The following is a 25,662-nucleotide window of genomic DNA, read 5'->3' as shown; positions in this document are numbered from 1 at the left end:
ACTCCAGGTAAAATATCAACCAATTTCTTGCTGTACTATTGAAAGCTGCCTGACAGATTAAGGAAACAGAAAACTTCTATAGGCCTAAGGCACCTGCTGTCTGCCTTTTGACATATTTTTCCAGCATTACTTTTATAAAGGGGAGCCAGAAATTACACTATCTGAGCATTCAGCTCAGTGTGGTGGAGCATTTTGTGTTGGCCAAAAGCTGAGATCTGTCTGATTGTCCAATCAGTCCACTGAAAACCTTGAGTAGTCTCTGGACTGGGTCAGTATTTCCCACATCACTGAGCCAAATTCATCTTGGTTTAATTCTAGCTGAGAGAAGGCCTGACTATAGGTGCTTATATAGTTTTGCACCTGTATTTTGGGAAAATTCAAACATTTCAGAATCCTATTACAACACTTTTGGTCCTTTAAGACATTTTAAGGACTATATTCAATACAAAAAATGTATTATAAAGAGATACATTATTATTAAAATAAATCCTATAAATAATTTGAGCTGCTCTGTCTCATCCCTTAAATATAACATCACTTTAAATAGATTTGCATTTGTTTCGTTGGGTTTTTTTTCATTTTGAAGTCTAGCACTCTTCAATAAGCACCATCTTTTATGGAAAGCAAAAAAAAGCAATAAACTGAAAACAAGCCTCTAAGCCCCTTCCTTCTCAAGCTGCCCAATGTTGTCCTGCTTCATGACTTTTGTCCTCTGATTTCTCATGTGATTAGCTTAAGCAATCATTAAAGAAATAAATCTTATGGAGAACTACCATTAAAATAAAGCACTCAACTTACAGGCTTGAAAGTAGTTGCCTGATTAGACTACATATCTGAAGCTCATAAAATCAAGTTGACAATGTGATCTTTGGAAATGCAGGTGTGCTGCATGATGGCACTATAGGATGTTTTAACAGTATTTTCACTTTCCTAGACAAAGACAGCACTGTGTTCCAGACCTCATATGTTGAAGGCGTCAAAAAAAACCCCAAAAAACAGTGAAATCATTTCAGTTTACTTTCAAAACTTTTAACATAACATCCACTCTCCAATTTCATATGTAAAATCATGGTTTGACCTAAGGCAAGTCTAAGGCTGTGCTCAGTAGAATAACATGAGGAAGCTTTTATTCCTTTGGTTTTAAAACCTGTGGGAGACACAGATGATATCATGTGAAAATAGAAAGCCTATTTAAGAAGAGACTGAACAGTATGGTCTCTTATACATACAAGCATTCATATTTTGCTGAACTGAAATACCAAGACTTCTGGCTACAGAAGGAATTCAATGATTGATAGGAGTATCTAACAAGGCATTAAAATTAGTGAATATCTCTATCTGAACTTAAAACAAATAGAAAGAAAGAAAAAAAACAAGCTAGCAAACACTAATCTAAATTACCTTACTTAGAGATTCAAAGTAAGATATTCAAAAAGCTCTAAATCTCACTCAAAGAGTGGACAGCACAGGGCTGAAGAATACAGAGAAATGGAGGAAGACTACAGAGATACTACTCATAGGGAGTAAATTCATGTGACCAAAGCCCAGCTAAAGTCCAAACTGAGCAACACTTTTTGAAGCAAAACAAAAGGCCTTCTTTTTAAATATGTTAACTTGAAAAGAAGAACCAGAGATAATATTGGTCCATTACTTGGTTAGGTCAGTCACCTCAAAACCAGGCTGCAGACAAAGCAGAGGTGTTTATTGCCTTTTTTCCTGTATCTTTAACAACAGTGAGTCCTAAACTCTCTTTTGGAAGGCTGTGATTATGGAAATTATAAACTCCCAGCTAACTCTGAGCTTGAGACTTGCTGCTCCAGCTGGATGCATATAAATTTATGTGGTCTAATGGGACCTACCCCATTGTACTGAAAAACCTGGCTAATGGTACGGCAGAAAGTCTCCCCATTACTTTTACAACAGTGTTTGGAGTCTGGAGAGGTCCCAGTTAACTGGAAGCATAGCAAATGTTCTTATTTTCAAGTGTAGGAAGGAAGGTTCTGGTAATTACAGGCTTGTAAGTCTCACTTTAGTGACTGGCAAAATTATGAATAAATTTATTCTGAGAGTTAGTGAAAAATACCTGAGACACAATATAATCATTCGTCATAACCAGCACTGGTTTATGAGGGGAAAGTCCTGCTTCACTAAATTAATTTCCTTTTATGAAAAAGTCACCCATCTAGTTGTCCAAAGTAAGGCAGTAATGTGGGTTCTTTGATGTTAACAAAGCTTTTGATACTGTCTCTCACAGCATCCTTCTGGACGAAATGTCCAGCACACAGCTACTCGAGTTCATTATACACTGGGTGAGCAATTGGTTGACTCAAAGAATTATAGTAAATGGGGTCATATCAGGCTGGCAGCCAATCACCAGTGGGGCTCCCCAGGGCTCCATTTTAGGCCAGTGCACTTTAGTGTTTTTATAAATTATCTGGATGTGGGAACTAAATGTATATTAAGGAAGTTTGCCAGTTATACTAAAGTAGGAGGAACTGCTAAATCCTTCAAGGACAGAGAGAATTTACAGAAAGATGTGGATAAATTAGAGACGGCAATCACCAACTGCATGAAATTTAACAAGTGTCAGATTCTCAACCTGGGAAAAAGAAATCCTGGTTATACGTAATTGGTGGATGAGAGACTGAAGAGAAGCACCAAAGAAAGACATCTATCCAATGACAAGCTGGATATAAGTCAACAATATGCCCTGGCAGTCAAAAGAGACAGATGTGTCCTGGGGTGCATCAAGCACAGCACCATCGCTTGGTCAAGGAAGGCAATTATTCTGCTCTACAGTGCACTGGTGCAGCCCATCTCAAGACCTGTGTGCAGCTGTGGGTGCCTAGGTACAAGGCTATCAAACTATTAGAGTGTGTCCAGAGGAGGGTGATCAAGGTGCTGAAAGACCTCGAGGATAAGGCATTTAAGAGCAGCTGAGATCACTATGGAAAAGGGAAGGTTGAGGGTTGTCCTTATCAGAGACTACAGCTTCCTCACAGTGGGCAGTGGAGGAGGTTACTCTGTTACTTTGGTGACCAGTAACGGGACATGATGAAATGGAATGAAGACTCATCAGGGGAAATTCATACTGAACATTAGGAAAGTGTTCTTTAGCAAGAAAGTGGATGGTCCGTGGCAAAAGTTTCGCAAGGAACTGGTCACAGCACCAAACCTGTCAGAGTCCAAGGAGTGCCTAGATGATGCTTTTAATCATAGGGTTTAGGTTTAGGTAGTTCTGCAAATAGCAGGGCATTGGATTAGATGATCTTTATGGACCCCTTATAAGTTAGGACACTTCATTATTCTAAAACGAAGACAGAAGATCTCTCCCATGGGAAAAAAAATGGAATTTACATACTGTTTGCTGGTTTTGTTTACTTAAAGAGGAACCTGTTTGCTTGAAACACTTACTAGTTTAGCAAAATTGGTAACCTTGAAGATTTAACAAGGTGACTGCAACAGAGGCATATCTTTTAATCCCTGTAATTCAAAAGCATACTTAGTGACTTGCTAGCTGCTATACTAATGCAAGGCCAGTGGGAGGTAAGAATCAGGCCATAAGATGGGAAAGCATACATTCATGAATGCATAGAGTATATTACATAGGATACTTTATGAATGTTGTTTGTAAGTCCTTATTAAAAAGAACTTATTTTCATTATTTTTAGATTATTTTCCATAGGATTTGTGGAAATTTTTATCACTGAAAACCTTTTCTCAAACTAGCATAAATTCTTTATATTATTTCTCTTCCATTTTAATTTTTAAAAGCTTGATCATTCAGGTCATCTGAAATATTTAAAGAAAAAATAGTATTTCAGAATTTTTCTTAGGTTTCTTCAAACAGAAAGTCTAAATACAGTTGAATCATGACTTTTTTATAGGATGCTTCTTGTAGAACAAAGGAGTTGTACAGTTAAATGTTGTAACAACCATCATGAAAACTTAAAATTTTACTTAACAAAGTGTTCATAGCTCAGAGAGGAATTTCAGTGTGATCCCAACTAATTTACAGAATGACATAAATCAGTATTAACATGAGATTATATAGAAGCTAGTCTGTAAATATCAATACATCAAAATAGAAATTCAGGAAATATTTGGGGGTGGTGGCAGTAAGAAGGAAGATCCATATTTGTAAGCAGCTGGGTTTGGCTTTATTTTCTGAGAGGAATATTAATGGTGTTTTTGTCATATGAACCAAACATATATGACATATATGACAAACATTAAATAAATTTTCATTTTTTGTGTCTTTTCATATGTGTCTCACAAAGTATTTCCAGATGGTCATAGTGATAAAATAAGGGTCCTGGTCTAAAATCAATGCATCTTTAAGATATCAGATACATCTGCAGATTTTTTTTTTTACTTGACTACACTAAACCCTTGCAAAGGTCCCTGACAATAAATCTTAGATTTTTAAAGCACAAATTAAATTATTTCACCAAAAGCATTTGGTTTGCTGTAAAAATATTTTTTCTCCCATATTCACCACACCACACTTTGTGATTCTAGTTGTTATAGAGGCCCTGACACCTAGAGTGGCTGGCCTTGCTTTCTCAACCCCCCTGACATGTGTCAGCTGTAGCTCCACAGATGTGGCTATTCATACTTTAGTGCCTGAAATGTTTTTCAGTGTCATGGGACAAGGAGCATCGTGGGAGAAGGAGCAACAGGACACAATCCAGCACTACTATCTGCACAGCCTTGCTGTGCCTTGCTATCAGTTGGAGCAACTGACTCAGCTTGCAAGCTTTGCTTCTTAAAAACGAGGGACAAAAAATAAAATAGAAATATTACGAGCAACGCACTTGCCTGCAACAAAATCTGTTGGATGAGTGGAACACCATTCACACTGTACTTACACTCCTAGCCCTTGTGAAGAGGGATGGCTTTTTTTCTCTTTTTTTTCACTTTCTTTCCCTTTTTATTTTCTTATTCATTTTTCTACCCCTTCCCTTTCTTTCGCTTTTTATTTTCTTATTTCCCTTCCCTTCCCTTCCCTTCCCTCCTTGTTTTTCTCTTTTTTTTTAGTTTTTTTCTCTTTTTGATTTTTTCGCTCTTTGCCTTTCCTTTCGCCTCTCCTCTCCCTCTCCCCGCCTGTCCCCGAGGGACGCGGCGTTCCCGAGCCCAGCGGGCCGGGCGGCGCGGTCCCCGCCGTGCGGGGGCGCGCCGGGGCCGCGGGCGTGCGGCGCCTCAGCGCACGGGCTCGGCGGTGGGAGGGCCGCGCCGCGCCTCTTCCACCTGCCCGCGGCTTTAAAGTTGCAGCCGGGCGGGACGCGGGATGACTCGGGTCGCGCTGTGCCGGCCGCAGCTCCTGGGGCGCGTCGCGGTCTCGCACACGAAGCGGGGCCGTTCTTCTCCATCGCCCCCGCCCGGCCGCTGTTGCCTTTCCCCGGCGGCCGGGGAGCGGGCGCCAAGGGCCGGTGCGCCCGGGAGATGCCCATGCCCGCCGCGGGTCCCCCGCGCGGCGCATCCGCCGTCCCCGGAGCTGCCGCGGTTCTCCGCGCCTCCGCGCCCCGGCAGCAGCCGGGCGGCCGCGGGTAGCGCCGTCGCTGCCTCGTCGGGTCCCTGCAGGGCGAGCTATGGAGCCCAGCGCCCCGCCTGACCTCCGCGACGTCGAGCAGAAGCTGGGGCGCAAAGTGCCCGAGAGCCTGGCGCGGCCCCTGCGCGGGGAGGAGCTCCCGGCCCGCCCCGCCGCCGTGGCCCCCGGGCCGCGCCGCCGCCGCGCTGCCGCCTTGGCCCGTCTGGAGACGAAACTTCAGCTCCTGAGGCAGGAGATGGTGAGTAGCCGGGCGCCGGCCGCAGACCTTCCGCACCGCCACCTCCCGCTCGGCAGCCCCGGCGGCCCTGCCGGCCGGCCCACCGCGGGAAGGAGGTGCTGCCTGCCCTCGGAGCAGCAGCTGCCGCCCATCCCTCCCCGGTGGGGCCGGGCGGCAGCGAGCGCTCTGCTGCTGCCGGATGGGAGAGCAAGGGGCCGCTCGTCGGCGCGGCGTAGAGCGAGGCACTTGTCGGCTCTTTTCCTCGCAGCGGGGCAGTTCGTCAGGGACTCGTAGTTGGCTTCTGTTCCTGTCAGCTCGTTAGAAGTACTGAAAGCTGGAGTACCAATAAAAGAAATTATGCGCTATCCCGTTGTTGTAATTGCATTGCACCTGTTTCCTGCTCATGACTAACACCTAAAGACACACAGAATAATTTCAGGTTGGAAATTTGGCCTGGAATTCAGGAACTTGATTGCTGGACTTTAGTCTTCAGAGACTTAATTAGTTTCAAACAGGCTGCAAATGATGAAGAGTAATTCTTGAAAAAACAACTATTTCTACTTTGGTTGAATGGTATATTTTCTTCTGTCAGTGATCTGTGATAGGACTATGCTGTATGTAGTTCAGATCCTCTAACTTGTTTACTATCTTAGTGCAGGTGCTTGTCCTACTTTGTATGTCACCATCTCAATAAATTTATTCTGCTGTAAAATGATGCCATAAAACTGGCTTATTTTTTTTCCTAAAACAAACCAAAAGGAAGCTCTTTGCAAACAAGTGACGGATTAGTGAACACTTAGCAGATATGATCTTCACAATGCAGTGCACCTCGGATATGTGAGCATTGATAGCTTCCATTTTTATTAGTGGGTGTTATGTAAAGTCCTAAAAGACACTTTTTAGTAGCAATTCTTTCCATAGCTCCTGTCACTAAGCTTATTTTAAAATGGGATTAAATTTGATCGGGTTGGGATGGGGATTTTTTTTGGCAATGTGTTGAGATAACTTTATGCAACAATCTTGGAACTCAGCCATTTACAGCCAATAAATCAATATCATTCTATGTGAACAAGTTCACTGCCATGCCACAAGTCCCTCTGCAGTGCTACATATAGTTACATAGCTGTGTGGGCTTTTAAGGGTTTTTAAATACTAAGTGTGTTGGGCAAAAGGGGAAAAGAATTGATATTTTGATAATCTTAATCTTGAGGTGTAATTTACAAATCACATCTGCTATTGTATGGCTTCATGTTATTTAAGAGATCTCCACAAATCAAATTTTCAGTGTATTCTGTGGAGATCTTTTAGCCACCTTTCAGTACCTAGACTGGGCCGAACAAGAAAGCTGGGGAGAGGGACTTGTGACAGCAGCATGGAGTGAGAGGATGCGGGGGAGCGCCTTGAACTGGAAGAGGGTAGATGCAGGGATATTGGGAAGGGGTTGTTTACTCAGAGGATAGTGGGGCACTGGGACAGGGGCACTGCTTCAGAGACATTGCTTGTCATTTAGAAGGTGCCCCTGGCCGTGGCAGGGAGGTTGAAACTAGAAGATCTTTAATGTCGCTTCCAACTGAAACTATTCTGTGATTCTTTGATTTGAGGTAACAATCACTGGGAATTTCAGTTTTAGTGTTGAGTAAGACACTGTCTGCTTATCTCATGCTTATTTTTTTAATTTTAAGCTTGCATGATGGTTATACAGTGACTTGCAGGTAGCTTAGCTTGTATGGAATGTCAGACTGCAAAGGAAGCAAATAAGGTAGCCAGAGTTTTTAACAGAACATGATTGTTCATGTAAAGACAATTAGGCCTATTAAGGGAGGGGGACCTGAGTGAATTGCCCGTATCACCTTTTCCTTTCAAGCTGGTCTCTTCACTTACTTCACACTTGCAAATTTCATGTCACACTCTTTCTTTTGCCTCTTCTTCCTCCCTGCATCTAGTTTCTCTCTTTTCTCTCCCTGCCGTAGGCACAAACATGTATTAGGCCCTCTCCTGTTTTTGTCACTTCAATGACTGACTGACTTCTTATCTGAACTAATGTCTCATGCCGAGTAAGAGGAGTTAAATTACAATGCTCTTACCATTTCTGGTTTGTTTATGACCATTAAACCACCAGTACAATGATTAACTGGGAAGTATTGGTAGCCTGTCTATACTTTTCCTAGCTCTCAGCTGTCTTCTGTAATCAGATTGTGAAAGTGAGCTACCTTCCTGGATTTTTTTTATATAGTCTCTGGCATCTTCAGGATTTTCCTCAACCTTAAGGGTTTCTTCAGTTTCTTAATCTGTCACTTTCCCCTCTGTAGTTTTCTTAGTGGACATATTTTATAAATTTAAAAACAACATTGGATAAAAATTGTGGTTCCTTTCTATGTTTCTTTCCTCTTTTTTACTGCATATAATTTCTAAAATGGAGCTAAACCATCTATTTTCTTATTTCACACCTCTTTCTAATGCATTCTTTGGCTTTGCTGCAAGGCATAGGAGGTCTTGGACAGGTAGAAAAGTAGTCTATAGCTGATGCAGTAGTAAACATGCAAAAAATGGAAACAACTAGAAAACCAAGTGTCATGCGTTCACATTCCTTTTTTGAGTTGTACAATAATGGCAGCTTCTACAGTTTACTCACTGAATTTTGGATAGACCTATGCTTTTGTTACTTGCTGATTCCAGACTTGTGCAAACTCTCAACTTTTATATAAACATATAAAACTCAAGGTTATTCAGGTCCTTTTTTTCTAGTGGTGTATAAAAAAAGACAATGTTTGACTTTGAAATGTTGGGTTTGACTGTGAGCTGCAGTACCTCACAAATAGGTGGAGTGTATGTGGCAACTGTCTGGGTGAAGGACTTGAGTTCTTTCCCTTGGTCCTCAGATTCTTTTGCAGTTCAAAATGGTTCTTTTTACTCGTATTCCTTGAAATACGAATCTACTTGGCCAGGTTTACTTACCTTTTCTTGTCCTCCATTTTCCCATGAAGGCCATGATGGGAGACTACATTGGATCCTGAAAACCTTTGAGTTATATAAGGCCATAACTTAGAGAACAAGCAAGATGTAATTGCCAGCGTGAGTCAAAACACTGTGCTCTGGTCAAACTTGGATGGAATGAATACCTCCTACTATCTGACCTTTGATTCAGTATGAAATTTGTCACTGTTAAAATCTTTCTTCCTATGGTATTTTAGGTGAAATGCTCCGCTGGGGAGTTGAACATAAACCTTTATAGCTGCAGCCTATTTTCTAGTATACCATGCTCCTGAGGACACCATTCAACACATGCACCTTCACTGCAGTAAATAATCTGTGAGTCTCATTCTGCAGCCTGAAATGATACTGCTTGTAAAACCTCATTTCTCCTTCACAAGTTCTGCGGTTACGCAAAGGGAGATTTTCTTTAACGCTCAAAGAAAGAGATTGGGTGGGTTTCTTTTCCCTTTTAATTCAAAAGTTTCTGAAATCAACTCTTCAGTTCCTATTTGCAAGCTAGAAATTTAAACACAGTATAGCCTGCATTACATACAAAAAATTTAAACATGTTTTACATAAAACTATTTAAGGCAGAAAAGATAAGCTGTGTCTTGGAAGTGAGGGGTGGATGGCAATGCTGGGACTTTTAATAAGATTCCTTCCAGTGAACACTGTTAAGAATCAAATTTTGTTAGTGCGTCTGATCATCTGGGTAGGTATACTGAGTGTAGCAGTTTTTAGACTGAAGGATAAATAATCCTATTTTCAAGGAGCTGAGCATGCTAAAACCGTTTAAGATAGAGAAATATTCCTCATGCTAACTCATTAGTTGAGTTTTCTTCTGCTTTGTTCTCCTAGTTCAATTTTAGTATAGCTATTTTTTTTAAGGCAATTCACATTGATCCCTGACAGAATGAAACTAGATTTAAGGCAAATGTGATCATTACAATGGCAATCCTTATTGGTGTTTTCAATGGTTTGGTTTGTCTTGTTTTCTTTATGCTTTTTTTATTGGTTTTGGGCTGTTGGGTTTTTTTAACCATCCCTAGCACATTAATGAAGGTTCAGGTTGGAGAACAGAGCTGTTGTAACCCTATTCTACCAGCTCTAAAGAGTCAGACAAACTTAGTATTTGCTCAGATTTATTAGATCCACAGGTGTGAAGGATCTGCATTTATTAGTTTCTTTGAAGGACTGATTGTAAAAAGTCTACAACTGTGACTTGAAATATCTCTTTAACATATACTGTAGGTGCAGGCTGCCACATTTACTATTTTGTATGATAACATCAGTTGTCTTAACTGAAGCCAAGAACTGGCTTCAGTGTGTCTCATCAGCAGTGCAAAGCTGTGTATCAGATGCTGGTTTTCAATTAGATTAATTGTAATTTTTGCTTAAAAACTTGACTGAAGATAAAATCTTAAATATAATATTACTGTGCAGGTGAGTTTGATTAACCTTTGTTTCTTAATGAGCTGTTACTCAGTGAATCCCTGAAGTGAGGCTCTTAGACAAAAAGAAGGCATACAGAAATAGAAATTAACTGTTTCCCCAGGTCCTCCTGAAGTTCACTGAAAAAGGGATAAATCCTGTATCTTGCTAGCAAGTTCTCTCCACATCCTCCAATTTGCATGATGTAGTAGAGGAGTTTGTAATTTTTGGCATATAATGCAGATTGGGCAGTGATCATAACAGTGACTCATGTTAAAATGGTGTTGTAGATTAGTCCTTAGGGATTAAATCCTTAGGGAAAAAGTGCAGCTTAATTACAGTGCCAGTGCTTTGCCAAGTGTTCCATCTTTTCAGATCATCTCTGGTAGGATGAGTTGACCAAGGTTATTTAAATTAATGCATATTTAAACATATGTTTAGACTGGCAAATCTCACTCAGTGCCTGGCAGAAGGATTTGAATTGTAGAACATCTCCATGTTGTACTAAGAGTTTATGTCTGTTCTTACTCAGCTTTAGCTGCTGCATGGCCAAGAGTCCACGAAACCTTGCTGATAGCTAGGCAAGCAGCATCAATGTGAGACACTTCAGTATACATGCATCTGTCCGGTGCGAGTCATCACAGCAGCATCAGGGATACCGAAGTCAAGACTTCCAGTTAGACTGCCCATGTACTGTGGGACTTTTGCCAGCTTTTTTTTTCAGAGAATATGTATTATAATTTCATGATTCCTTCCTGATTACTTTTTCAAGAGTAGAAGAACCATTGAAGTTGGTTTTTGAAATCTGATTCCTGACAATTTGTAATGAAACTACATTAATACTAAACCACTTCTGCACAGAGTTGTACAGTTTATGATAACTTTTAGCAAATAGATTATAACCCTTTTTATTAAATCATTATAACAGCATGGCTTTCCTAGAGTAGCCTGGGGCGGAAGGGCTTTTTCATAATGGGACTTCAGAAGACCATCTGGTTTCACCTTTAGAAGAAAAGGGAGTCTGCATGGCATTGTCAGTCACCCTGTCCACCTTGAAAACCTCAGCCGTGTAACTGGGGAGGTTGATTGCCTTCAATCATTCTCATGATTGATTGTCTTCTCTGAAAAAAGTTGAGCTCATATTAAGATGAAACTTCTCCTGGTCTTGTTTGTATCAGCCCACATACTGGAATGCTGTGAAGATATACTCCTATCCCCAAGACTTCTCTAGGGAGAAAAGACCTCCTTAAGTCTTTCCTCCTATGGCAGATTTTCCAGCCCTTTGATCATTGTAATTTTGTGTGCATGCTTTCTTTTATGTGGTTACTTACGGCAACAACAAATTAAAATGATATTTTGTGTATGAGCAGGAAAAACTTGAAATACACAATACGAAATATATATATTAAGCAGAGGTGATCACCAACAAGTGTGTTTTTACTCTTCAATACTTTCTTTTTGCTATCAGTAAATAGTAAAAGAATGGATTTTAAATTCAGGTTTTAAAGGTTACTAGATTATTTGTTCTCTACCCTCAAGGTCAAAACCTAGAAAACTTTCCACAGTGGATGTGTTTATTTTCCACAGAAATGTGTTTCATTTCTGTCCATGTCTTGGAAGGGAGGCTGGTTACTGGAGTCTGAAGCAAATGAAGATGAAGTTACAGGAGTGAAATGACAGAGGATCTGAGCTGTTGAAAAGCAATTGAAATTCAGTTAAATTAAGTGCAATTTCTCTGATGGATTTAACTTGCATTATAAACATGGAAGTTATGCTTACTATATATTAGCAGTTCTAAAAGATATTCTCAGTTTACTGTTTGTAAAGATGAAGAGCTCTGATCATAAAATTACCAGACAGTCTCAAAATTAAAGGGAAACTTTTTTGTTGTGAAGACAGACTCATAGCCTTTGCTATCCAGCCTTACTGCCATAAATGTGGCTACTAATTATAAGGTTTTTCCCATGATGGAAATGTTTGTGGTAAGTAACTGGAAGCAGCTCTAACCTGGAGGGTGACAAAAATCAGTGACCAAAACACATCCAGAGGGCCCATAAGCCATCTTGTATTACATCTTTGAAAGACATAAACAACATAATTCAAAATAGTTTTCAAGTCTAGATGAATATTGGGATGGTCATTTATTTCATAGGTCAATTGTTCTGTGTTTCAGTGCTGAGTCCCTGTGGTACCTGCCTTTAGGTGTGTGGAATAAAATAAGGATCCCCCTGTTTGAAGTAGCTCTCAAGGAGGTTTCTCTTCTTCTGTAGAAGAAAATAAGGAAGGATACTAGAGAGTATATATATATCAGGTATATAAGTATATAAAGTCAGCTACTCCATTTTGTCAGGATATGCAACTCACCTACAGCTTCCATAAACATGGAAAAAAGCATACTGGCATACCAATGCAATCCTGCTCTCAGCAATCCAGTCCTTGTCTATCCCCACCAACCTAGCTGTTCTTAACACTTACAGTTTGTCAAGAGAATGGTATGGCACATTTCTGAGTTAACTGTAAACACAAACTAAGTAAACTGCCAGAGCAGTTATCTGAATGTTTCATTTGCCATGCTGTACAATAAACTCCTCTCAATGTTGTATGGTCCTGGTGGGTGCAGTGCCAGATGAAATGAAAGCATTAGTAAAAGTAAAGTGAAAGCAGTAGTAAATTGCTATTTAACTACTGGGGTTTTCAGATTCTATAAACACTTCACTGGCATAATTTGTGATTTTGTTACATTTGTTGTTTGCTGTTAGATATCAGCTGTATTCGTGACTCGAATGCTTCCAGAAGAAGCATTGTGGTTTAGCTATGAACCTTCTGTTATAGCTAACAGAAGGTTAGAACTAAGAACTATAACTAAGAACTATAATGCAACAAGTGTTTCCAAGCTCACACATTTTTACCCCAAGGTAGAAAAAAATAGAACAGCTTGGTTGCTTTGTATTTTGCTTTTTTTTTTTTCCCTACAGGATTTCCATTGGATTAAAGTGTTGTATTTGAGATAGTTGCACTGCATTGGTCATTACTTTTTTAACATCAGTTTAAAAGACTTTTTAATTTAAAAACTTCAGACTCAGACCTTGATTCTTCCAGTAATTATAAATGACTAGGAAAAAACAGTCCTGACACCAGGGAGGAAGGTATGAAGCATTTCTGTGGAAGGAGGAATAGGATCTGTATTGTTTAGCCACTTCTTTAGAAAACTAGTGAAAATTATGTAGACAGGCCTCTACTTAGGCCTGGTAAGGCCATATCTGGTGTGCTGTGTGGGGATCCATTTTGGGCTTTCCAGTTTAAAACAAGGAACTACTGGAGAGCTGGTCCAGCAGAGGGCTATAACAATGAGTAGGGTGTGGGGCATCATCTCTCTTAGGGAGGAAAGCCTGTAGAAACTGGGTCTGTTTAGTCCAGAGAAGAGACAAATGAACAGGGATCTTACCAGTGTGTACAAATATCTTAAGGGTGGCTGTGAAGAAGATAGGACCAGACTCTTCACTGGAGCCCAGTGTCAGGACAAGAGACAATGAGCACAAACTGAAACACAGGAGGTTCTTTCCAAACACAAGGAAAAGCTTTTTTACTTTGAGGGTTACTGAGCATTGGAACAGGCTGCACAGAGAGGTTGTAGAGTCTGCCTCTCTTGAAATTTTTAAAACCTGCCTGGACTGGATCCTGTTGAACTTGCCTTAGCAGTGATGTGGCATTAGATTAGGGGTTCTTTCCATCTCTAACTCTCCCATGATTCTCTGATTGTGAATATCTAGTGTTTTTCCTGTAGTGAAACTAATACATACCTTTAAAAGTGTGCCTGGAGAAGACCTGTTCCAGCCATATGGAAAGGCTGGAACAGAGTTTGGTACCTAATACAGACCGTTTTCTTTGGTAGGTGAAGGCAAATGCATGTTTAGAACAAAGTGCTTAAAAAAAAAACAATGACAATGTAGGGGGTTGTGGTTGGTTTTTAGTGTTGAAAAATCGTTGTCATGGGTAGGAAGGTTTTCTGACTGAGATTTTGATGGGCTTGCATAAAAACATGACAGCTTGGAGAGGTCATTCAAGGAGTCGTTGTAAACTTTAGGCTATTTTTCTAGTCTTCTTGCAACTATACAGCTATGAGAGGAGCAAATATGAAGGCAGAATAATTTTTACAGGACTTTTCCTGTTCTGTGACTTCTTTTGCCTTCACAGGGCTATTTCAACTACTGTGACTGTTAATGGCTTGTCCACATGTCTTGGCAGAACTGTGCAGTGTGCTGAAATACTTTTATTTCAAGTGATGTGGTGTGGCAGGGTTCTAGTGTTACAGGGTTTGTAGGAGAAAACTGTAAATCCTGCTACAGCAGAGAGAGGAGAAAGTCTCTTTGCAAAAGAGAATTACTATTAGCATACCAAAGTAATAGTGATGTTGTTCAAAGGCCTGTGGAGTTTACATCTGCCTTTGTTACCACTTGACACTGGTTGCTGTGACTGAGGCAGGTTGCTGTTTTCCTGGTAGCCAGATGAGGTAGCCATATGTGATGATAACTTCATAGAGCTACTTAGACATTCACCAGTGCAGAGTAGTCCACCCATTTCAGACAAGAAGGAAAATGCAACCAAAGCAACTCTATGGTCTTTAATATTTTGTAATTTCTTTCCTTCATTTTTATTAATTTATACTCTGGTGAAGTTTAATAACAAAATTACTTCAGAAGAGCTGTTACTATCTCTTTTCAAACACAACCAAACTTCTCTAGTCCAAATCTGCTGTGTTTTCCTTGACTAGTTCTCTCTTTTCCCAGGTTGCCTTTAATTATTCAGAAACATCATATTTGTCTTTTCCTAGCCATGGTTTGCAGTCTTTCACCTTATTTTTCCTTCCTAACTAGCTTAATAGCTGGTACTTCCTTGTAGAAGAAGAAATGAGAAATGTAAGCAATGACCTTGATTCTTTCTGAAGCTACTCATACATCATTGACAGCTACGATTAATATTCTTTGCTGAACTAGAATCACACTACAATGCCCTAGTGCTCTTCTATGTAGAAATCTTTGCTAAGAACAGGTTTAAGTATAAAAAGAGTATATGAAAGTATATGGCGTGAGCTAGAGTTGTTTAGGAGAAGCTGAGGACTGCACTATGTGATGTCATAATAGTTATTGATCAGAGAAGGGATCAAATAATGTAGAAAGAAAATATTACCTAGGGTGCCTGGTCTTACCTTGTAGTTTATAGTTCATGACTGGTTACTCTTACTAGCTTCTTACATCCTTGTCTGGAAGCATAAGGTGTATGTTTGTTTAATTGTTGATATTCATTGATAATCACACCTTGTGACATCTGGAATGAATTGCTGTGGTGTGTTCTGTAGGAAACAAAGGGATCTGCGGGTTTTTGAGCCAACACGGCTCAAAAGTTGCAGCTGGTGTAGTTTTCAACAGCCTGCTCAGCTCATTGTGCTGGCCAATTTCAGTATTTCAGCTTGCTAGAAATGGTTGTAGCCTGTTTGCTCCTTGATTTTTATTGTACAGATCCCAGATGCAGGTTAGCTGCTAGCTGTTTGATACCTTCTTAGTGGATGAGAAAGAACTAAATTACTTAATTTTTTTGTAGATACCTGGAGGTTTAAAAGGGTGTATTTGTTCAAAAGACTCAAAGTAGGCAATTTAATGTTATCTAAAGACCTCAAACTTGCTAATACTTTCAGAGAGATGTAAAGACTGTGTGGGGACCATATTTTAGGAGAAGGGTGATTACAGCACTGAGGAGATTTGGATGAGGAAAAATTAAGCTGAATTTGAAAGACATGGAATTTCAAATAGGTCACAAAGTGAACATAAACAAAACAAAACCCCTTTTTTATGATACTAACCAATTTTTATTCAAAAATTTAGCATAGAAACTTAACACTCATAATGTTTTAATAGGGGAAAAATCTCAGTTATCAGCAAATCAGTTTCTAGGACTACTAAAGCATTTTTAGGAGCACATATGATAATTTATAATACCAAGGCTGTCTTGAACTTCTTTTTTATTCTCCAGAAAAATCTTCACTATTTATTATCCAGATAAACATTCAGTAAATAGGACTACAGGTTGCCTTTACTACAGATTTGATTGTTAGATTAAAAATATGCTTTCAAAAGGCTATACTCCATCTCTAGGAACACAGAATTGTTTCAAACAGAATTCCATTTTGAATTCCCGAGAGATTCAGGCAAAGATTTTTTTTTATTTAATTGTATGTGTCCCTCCAGTGGTATTGTGAAAGCAGACTTGAATTCCAAGAGATTTCAGATTTCTCCCATTATTACTATTGTCGGTCTCAGTTGTTTTTTATAGGTTTGGTTGTTTTCTTTTTTTTTTTTTTGATGTTTTAAAATGTTTTCAAACTTTGCTGTTATCTCTATAAAGGCAATATTTTCAAACTTTGCATATACCTGTAAGCAAACCCTATTATCTTCTTTTATTTCAGTTATATGCTTTTGAGTATATTTCCACAGTGCCAGTATTAAAAGTTATTCATTTTGAATGGATGAACAGGTATTGAGTGGTTATTATATTTTTTTATTTTTTTGCTTAGTTTTTCTAAGACTGTGGTCAGGACAGACATAAATAAGGCAGAGAGTGAAATCCAGTGAACAGAAAAATTATTTACATATGTTCTTGAGCCTCAGTGCTCTCTCATGTTGGACAGAACACACATGCAGTCCTGCATTGTGGCTGGTGTCCAGAACACTTCGTAATGATGCTGTGATCGTCCATCTGTTGTAACACTTTCTGACACCCACAGCCAAATGTTACAGCTTCATATTGACCTGAATGTTTCCAATGGAGTTATCTTGTCTGTCAACAAATGTGGGTCCATATTATGGATTGTTGTGGACATGTTCACCTTTGTCACAGTAGATACATTTCTAAGGTCAGATGATGCTTTTTTGACAGTTATTTGAGATATTTGGAAACATTCAGTAAAACCTTCCAGCCGCATTAGAAGTTTTTCCTCTTCACAAAACCCTACATTTTCTCACTGCTTTCATTCATTTTAATTCAATTAAACTTTAAAAGAGTCAGGATTTTCCTTTTATATTTTTTATCCTTCTGTGATAGGATGTTTCTCTCTTTGAATTCTGTGCTACTTCCATTTATTTAAATAGCTTATTTAACATTTGTTTTGTTTGGACAAGAGGTAATGAAATAAGAACCTAACTAATTAACTTTTTTTTTTGTCTGCTTGCTCTCACTTTTATGTCGTGTTTCCTTTTGACAGTCATTGTCATATCTACTTAGGAGATACTTAAATAGCTTCATCTTTTTCACAGAAAAATTAAGACATGGCCAAAAAACTAAAGCAAACAAATAAAAATATACTTTCCTCCCTGGGAATTTTTTTTTATTACACTTAAGGATGCAAGATACCTCAAACACTCTAATGTTAAAAGAAAAAATATATCCTACTGAATACATGATTCATCCTAATCTTTGGTATGTTATTATCAAAGGTATTAATGCTCTTGGCAGGCTGCCTACACATACTCCCCAGACAAGGACCATGCATATTTCAAGGCAGTGAAAAAAGGCCTTGAGATTCACCTTTTCTATTTTTTCAGAGATAATATGACTAAACAATTGCACAGCTTGGTGGTATGCATTTTCCTGTTGAGTATAAGGGAAACAATTAGTATGCATAAAATTAAAGTATTAAAATAGAGAAATGTAAATTGCCAATACTGTAATTTCTTGTATCAGATGATGACCATATTAGCATAATATTTTGTTCATATATTTGCAAGACACATCCTTGAAACCTGCTCATTGAGTTATTTGCTCTCATTGCCTACTGAACCAACTTGCTCTCTCATGAAGTTGCTCTGCTTCCTAATTATTCTGGTGTATTCTCTTACATTATTCCGGTGGCGGCTCAGACCTGACCTGCCCACTTCCTTGCTTTAGCTAATGGATTGGTAAGCTCTCCTTACAGTAAAATATTTTTGTGGCTGATGTGGAATCACAAGGTTTCTCTTTCTCCTTCCTAATTAAAACTGGCCATCCTCAGAGCTGTGTTATGGCTGCCAAATTTTACAGACAGACCTGTGGAAACATTTATTGCAAGGATTTGGTGAAGGATTGCAGTGGGAATGCAGGAACTTGAAGCAGGACAAAGACTAGGCTACAGCCTCTAGCCTAGTAGTAGAGCCTCTAGTTTAGTAAAGTTGCTAAGGGTGTAGACAGAAACTGAAAGGACAAAGACTAGGCTACAGCCTCTAGCCTAGTAGTAGAGCCTCTAGTTTAAAGTCGCTAAGGGTGTAGACAGAAACTGAAGACTCAATGACTACTCATTTTATGAGCAGCTGGGAGTTCAACAATTGTAATGAATGCTACAGAAAAAATCTGATATGAGGGTTTCAACAAATTTGGAATCTTGTAGAGATGCAAGATTATAAACAATCTCTTGCAAAAGAAGTCAAAAATTAAGTGATCAAAACTTCTGTGGTCTGCCACAATATTTTTATTGTGACTAATTTATGGAAGTACAGCTGAGAAAGTGTAACTTACTCACTTTGCAGAAAGGTAGATCAGTGAACCATAACTGCAAATCAACAACAGATCACAAAAATTTAGCTTTTGTATATATATGTAGCTTTTTTATGTGCTCCCTCATTGTCTGAAGTTTACCACAAGCCTAAAAATCAGAAGAAAATAAATGGGAAAATGATACAGCAATACATTATAGCACAAGTCCATGCTAAAAGAAACAAGATGCAGAAAAAGCTCTTGATCTACATTTATCATGTTGACTGAAATTTAACTAGCTCAGTGTGAGGTAAATCACAGTCAGAGACAGAAGGCATAATGATGAACATTGCAGCACCTTTACTCCAAGAGTCTCTTCCTTTTCCAGGATTTGGTCCACATCTCCATTGTTTTGAGAGAACTTACATAAAGTTTCAGTCCGGTTGGTTGGGTTATCTTGAATTATTGTAGTGTCTGAATTTACCACAGTTAGTTGGCTTTGCTGTGGAGTGCATGTGGCACATTCCCACAATTAGTTACTGTTCCTCCAGTCCATAGAAGTTCCTCCAGTTGATGACAGTAAACTTGTCTTCTTACTCTCTGTCACGTAAAACTCCCTTCATTTTTAACAGGAAGCACTGATGATTGAGGAGAAGTTCAAATTCAGAAGTTAGCCTAAATATTCTAATTTTTTTTCATCTTGATTCTGAAATACCATTGCCTAAAGCAGCATAATTATATGAAGAAACTAATGCAAACACTTTGAATCAGTGGGACCATTTAGAAGCAGGCAAGAAGTTTAAAGACATGCACATGCATATGTTTTAATTTAAGTAGGATGTAGCTCCTGCACAGCCTATTAATCATCCTGTGTGTTAAAGGAGCAGACATTATTTATGATTTTATTTTAGACATGTTAAATGGGAAAAAAAGAGGATCTGTTTGGCTTACTGATGTTGAGAAGCTGTTGTAGTATCACTTTCAGCTTGCTCACCTTCAAATGGCATGATTCATGCTTTGAGATGGTTTCTTACAAGCAAATCCTGTGCATGTCTCCAGACTTATCCCTGTTGTAAACATATTAACTTGATTCCAATTAAGTAACACTTGAATTGACATACTCTGAATTTTGGATTTTGAATAAGTTTCTTATGGTATTTTAGCTTGTTATGATCTCACAGAATTAGTCAATGAGGTTTTATTGACCAGTTTTTTATCCTTGTATATCTTCTTACTATATTTGTATCTTGATAAGACTTGAGTAATTGCCAACCACTGTTTTATTTTCCTCACTCTCATCTTTTGCCTCTTAAATTAATTTCTTTAGTTACTTTAACAGTTGTTATTCAGTGTTTGTAATAGTAAAAGTAACACCAGGAGAAAATGGAATAAGGTTAGTTTTTTTTCAGAAGAGACATCTCAGAATACAAAACAAATTATTATTTGGACATTGATTGTTAGATTTTTTAAAAATTGCATCTGGAATTAATTGATAGAATTTACTATTTTATGAAAAGCTGAAGTAATCTCCCTTTCATAACTTAAAGGTGAGGTAGACATAGCTGACAAGCTCTTCATCCTGAATGGTAAGGGAAATAGAAGAAATTGAACAGGAAAGCAGAAACCTATCTCTGACACATCCTAGGAAATGGAAACATTAATTAATACAGCGAACCATAGTGTTATGCACACCTATTTAGTGTGGAAAAGTTCTACTGGTTTGAAATTCTGTTTGTAAAAAGTATGATAGAGATGTGTGTGGTAGTGCTTAGCACCAGATGGAATTGGCTGCAGTTAATTTCATCTAACCTTTCCTCAAGTTTGTTACCTTCTGCAAGACTTCCCAGGCCTGAACCTTTGAGGGGCTTTCCTAGGAGTACTGTACTCTGCTACTGTTTCCATCCACTTCAGTTATCATGGAATTTGTGTCTAAACTCGAGATGTTTTAGAACACAGATTCCAGAGCAGCTAACCCTAGATTCATTTTGAAATTCTGCGCAGAGCAGAGCTTCTGATCTGACTGACTTAAATAGCTCCCTGGATCCATAAGTTGTAAATATAAGGTTTTGTCTGTTGTGAGGATTTACTTCACTGTGCTCTGGCTAAAAGACTTATCCTGAAAAAACCACTTTATTATTTAGGTTCCTTCATTTCATTTCCTTTTACTAGTAGACTCTTTACAGCACAGAACATAGGTTTTGAGAAGAAATGAAACTAAAATAATTTAAATAAACTTAGGGATATCTTTTCCTCAAACCATGTTTTATGGTTGCCGTTAATATCCCTGCAGAGTTCCCGTAATTAGAAGAAGCAGCATGTGAATCCAGGAATTTAAAACAAAGTAATCTGCAGAAGGAATCTAGAGTTTCAAACAGCTTTCACAGCTTGGAAGGGTATATTTAACAGTCATTTTAGGTTTGCCATTTCTGGAGGGGAAGGTTTGGAACGCACTGTGTTTGGAACTGACTGGAAGCTGTGTCTGCAGAACATGCAGCAGCAAAATGCAAGGCTGTTTTGCCTAAATCATGACTACATGACTGATCCAAAAGCCAAGTGATCAATGTGCTACTTTGGGTGACTGGCAGAAAGTGATAATTGTCTTTGTTAGCAGACCTGGTCACTAAGATTTTTATTCTAAAAGCAATAACCTAGTCAATCTGTCTCAAAAATGCTGAATTATATTAAAAAATAGCATGAATGTTTGTGTGTCTCTCTGCATATATATGTACACAAAAGCCCTTATGTTTGTACCTATGTAAATTCTCTTGAACAAATTATGAGAGTGTCGTTATTATTATTATTACAGGAGACCAAAAGAAAGGAAGAAATATTTTGTTAGAACAACAAGTATGAGAGGGAGACACAGACAGTTGTTTAGTCCAGCTGTTCCTTCCAGATTAAAGTTCTGGTTCTTTCTGAATGCTATTCTGTGCACTTATGCTACCAGAATGTGTTACTTGAAAGATGCTGTCACTTTAATTTCTTTTTTTTTTTTTTTTGCTGTGACTAGCTCTTAATGTTGAACATTTAGTAACCTTCCTGTGATCAGCACTATTGCAAATATATAGAGCAAGACTAAGCAAAAAATATATAAAAGTTAACCTGTAACAGGAAATTAGTTTTTACTCTCTTGTAGTTTTTTTTATACACCATAAGTTTTTGCTGAGGACTGATCCATAATAACACAAACCTTCCCTATGGTGGTCTTATGCTCTAGCTTTAACTTAAGGGACAGCTATAAAAATTGTTCTGAAAAGCCTGTATTAGCTATGATATGCTGTTTAGATTGCTCCTGAAATGCACCTGTTACTCTGCATAACAAATGCAGCTGTCAAGTATGGTGAGATTTTACTGTGTTTAGTACTGTTAGCTGAACGATCTTGGACTGACTTGTTTACTCCAAAAACACTCCAACTTGTATACTCCAACAACTTCCAAGATAAATGGGTTGCATTAAGTGAGTAAAAGTGAGTGAAAGCTCATATGATTATGTCTGTGCTAGCACATAAGGGGCAAAAAATGTCATTTTGACATTTTCATGTTATTGAACAGATGATGAGGTAAACCATATTAAAGAAAGATGACACTTGTTAAACTATTTTTTAATATTTGTTTTAGGAAAAGCACACTCTTAGTATGGGAGATTTGGAACGATGTGGTAGCTAGGAAGAGGACGATTCTAGTACTCAGGAATGCAAAGAATTGCTTCCAGTAAGGCTATTCCACAAAAATGCTGAAGATGTTGCTGTGTTTAGAGAAAAAAAATTATTTCCTGTGAACTGAATCTGAAGTATATGAGATGTCTAAAAGGGACTGTTTTATTTGAGTCATGTTGGTGCTGGTTCTGTTAAACATTTCCTTAATCAGCGTCTGAGCATGTTTATATTCAGCAAGTTGCTGAAGTCTTGCATTTGAGTAGTTGGGTAATTTACTGCTTTCATGACAGCCTAGTTGCCGAGCAAATGGTTTATAGTGATTTATTGGTTAGAGTGGAGGAATTGGCTTGGGCAGGAGACTACAAAATGGTCAATCTGTTTTCATAACCTCACTTCTCAAACAATGATAGATGGCCAGGATTGTTACAACTATGAATGGTAGGTAGAGGTGTTTTGCACAGTACCAGGTTAGCTGTATTAAATCTTGTGATACTAGATTGGGAATAATTCAGAAATCATTCTGGGGACTGGGGAAGGAAGCTGGAATACGTATGATGTTTACATAGGCAGTCTGTTACTGGCAAAGCTTGAAATGTCTTTGCATTGGGTTGTCCCTGACCAGTAAGTAAGCACACACCAGCTGCTCACTCACTCTTCTCTCCTCTTCGAGTGGGATCAGGGAGAGAATTGGAAAAACAAAAGTGAAAAAAAACTTAGATTGTAATAAAGACAGTTTAAAAATTAAGGAAATAAATTAAATTAACAAGTGATGCAAAGTCAGTGACACATCTCCCACCAGTAGACCAAGCCAGCCCCCAAGAAACAACTCTATAGGAAAGATTAAATGCACAGGTTTTATTGCTGGGCACAACATTGTATGGCAAGAAATAACTGTTTGATGAGTTCTGGTCAACTGTCCCATCTCTGTCCACTCCACACATCTTTCTCAGTCCTAGTCTACCTGCTGAGGGTGCAGAGTGAAAAAATAGAAAAGATCTTGATTGCACTCCCTGCTCAGCAAGAGCTGAAACACTGGAATGCTACTGACATGATTTAGTCACAGATACAGAGAACGAAACCGTAACAAGCTGCTAGGAAGAGTCCTAGCTGGATCCACTACAATCTTCTTCAGTATCTAAGAGAATAAAAATACATTAAAATAATTTTTGAACAATTGTAGCAGGTCAGGGAAATTTGAGATACTGAGAAGATGGCATTTGACTATGGAAAGGATCATGTTCAGATTATACTCTTGTCAAAACAAGATACAGTCTTTGCTTCCTGAGAATAGTCATTCTGTTCCAGTCCATTGTGTATGAACAATACAGGTGCTATTTTTCTGTACAGTTGTGTACTTGGAGAATTGTATAAAATATCTATTGTCTGATGTGATAGATCTTACTTGTTTTTTTCTTTATTTTTCATTAAGTGAAGACTTTCAAATTTTCAATATGGCACATAAAACAGGGTCACAAATTATTTTTTCCAGTGTCTGTGGTGTTTCAGATGAAGAGAAGAAAGCAATGAATATAAGCCTTAGATCTCACCTTTATTTGTCAGCTGAAGTGACTTCAAAATGGTTTATATAGTTTGCCTCTTAGGGCATTTACCATCCATTAGGATGTATATGTCTGTGAAATGCAACACTGTAATATTCCACTGTGCATTACTATTAATACTTCCATGTGTTTGCATCAACCACCACAACTAAGTGAGAAAATAGGAGTTTGTTCTTAATGTCCACTTTTTATTTAGTTAGCTGTGGCAAATGCTTGCTCCATGACTATAATACGTGGTCGACTCTGAACTTCATCACCTTCTTCTAATATAGGTTTAAATAACTGAAAGTTACAGTGTCAGTAAGTTAAATATTTAAACTCTCAGACATTCATATAGCAGATTTTACTGTCCACTCAGGAGTAGTGTGAGTAAAAGTTAAATATCCACAAATCTTTTTCCAAATTATGTGCATCTGAAAATTTTATGTTGCCCAAGGAGCCATAGTAAGGATAACTTGGGGTGAGTGCCTAGATATCTGTAGCTGTAAGTAGCATAGAGTAATGGTAAATAGGAATGGCTTTGTGTCTTGCTTCTCTGATTAGTGAAAGGCTATCCCCAGGAGTTGTCATAGCAGCTGTGTTTCTCATCTAAACAGTGTTGTACCAGTGTACCATTGACTATCAGTCCTGTTAATGGAGTGCTTAGGGGGGCTGACTAGGTTCCCACTTGACCTTAACTGAAAGTATTAGTATAGGTATACTTTTGGGGCTTTTTGTTTGTTTGCTTGTGGGGTTTTTTACTAGTTACTGAAATAGATTTGTCCTAGATGGGAAAGTTGGAGATTTTGTGTGTGTGTGTGTGTGTGTGTGTGTGTGTGTTATTTTAGCCCATTCAAGCTCTTTGGCTTGATTATGAAAAGAGTAATTTTTAAAATCACTTTTGCCTTGTAGGTTAATCTCCGAGCCACTGATGTGAAGCTTATGCGCCAGCTCCTACTCATCAATGAAAGTATTGAATCAATCAAGTGGATGATTGAAGAGAAAGCCATTGCCAGCAGAGGCAGCAGTTTGAGTGGAAGCCTGTGCAGCTTGCTCGAAAGTCAGGAGACATCCCTCCATGGCAGCTGTAACAGTTTACAAGACTGTAGTGATGGATTGGATGGAATATCAGTGGGGAGTTATTTGGACACCTTAGTAGATGATGTCCCTGGTCACCAAACCCCTTCAGATATGGACAAATTCAGTGATTCTTCTGTCACGGAGGACTCACAGTCTCTGCATAAGCATCCCAAAATTGATTCTGATGAGTACTACTGTTTTGGTTAATAAGTTCCAGTGGAACACAAATGCACTTGTACTTATCCTTTTTCTTTGCTGCTATTTTATTTCATGTGCAAAACCCCCAAAGTCTTCTTGGAAGGAGAATATAATATGATACTTCAATTCTATGGCATAACTTTTCTATTGCTTCTAATGCATTTCCTCCTTGATGGATTGGGCTTGTCTCATCCTCCTTTTCCTCACATTTTCTTAATTTATTGTCACAAATTTTTTTTTGTTTGATTTTTTTACACTGCTTTATTTACAAGTCTATAAAAGTGATCAAGGAAAAGCTTCATCTTTAAAATGAAACATCAGAGAATGAGTAACAATTTTGTATTTGTTGTTAATAAAACATCTTCTGATAAATATATGTTGTCATAAATTTTCTTGACTACCATGTCTGGCCTTTCCAAAGACACTGTTTTTATTAAGTCTTAAATCTGAATCTTGAAAATACCTCTACAAAATAATTTTCATTTTCTAAGCTGTGAAATTTGATTCTGTTAAGCTGTC

General features: G+C 38.4%; 1 protein-coding gene across 1 annotated transcript; it reads left to right on the top strand.

The window, feature by feature from the left end:
- Positions 1-5,215: 5,215 nt before the first annotated feature.
- Positions 5,216-25,642, top strand: LURAP1L (leucine rich adaptor protein 1 like). The gene is made up of 2 exons (XM_039729797.1): positions 5,216-5,789; positions 24,778-25,642. Exons 1-2 carry the CDS (start codon positions 5,592-5,594, stop codon positions 25,150-25,152), a joined length of 573 nt encoding a protein of 190 aa, XP_039585731.1. The 5' UTR covers positions 5,216-5,591; the 3' UTR covers positions 25,153-25,642.
- Positions 25,643-25,662: the final 20 nt, after the last annotated feature.

Source organism: Passer montanus, unplaced genomic scaffold, assembly GCF_014805655.1.
Source record: "Passer montanus isolate IOZ18808 unplaced genomic scaffold, ASM1480565v1 scaffold7, whole genome shotgun sequence".
Taxonomy (NCBI): Eukaryota; Metazoa; Chordata; class Aves; order Passeriformes; family Passeridae; genus Passer; species Passer montanus.
Note: the sequence above shows the minus strand (reverse complement) of the source record. Positions and strands in the feature narration are given on the sequence as shown.

Bases quoted from the DNA above. Each gene is read 5' to 3' on its own strand.
- LURAP1L (XM_039729797.1), top strand. From the start codon at position 5,592: ATGGAGCCCAGCGCCCCGCCTGACCTCCGCGACGTCGAGCAGAAGCTG. The intron at 5,790-24,777 runs GTGAGTAGCCGG...TTTGCCTTGTAG, and splicing joins AGCTCCTGAGGCAGGAGATG to GTTAATCTCCGAGCCACTGA.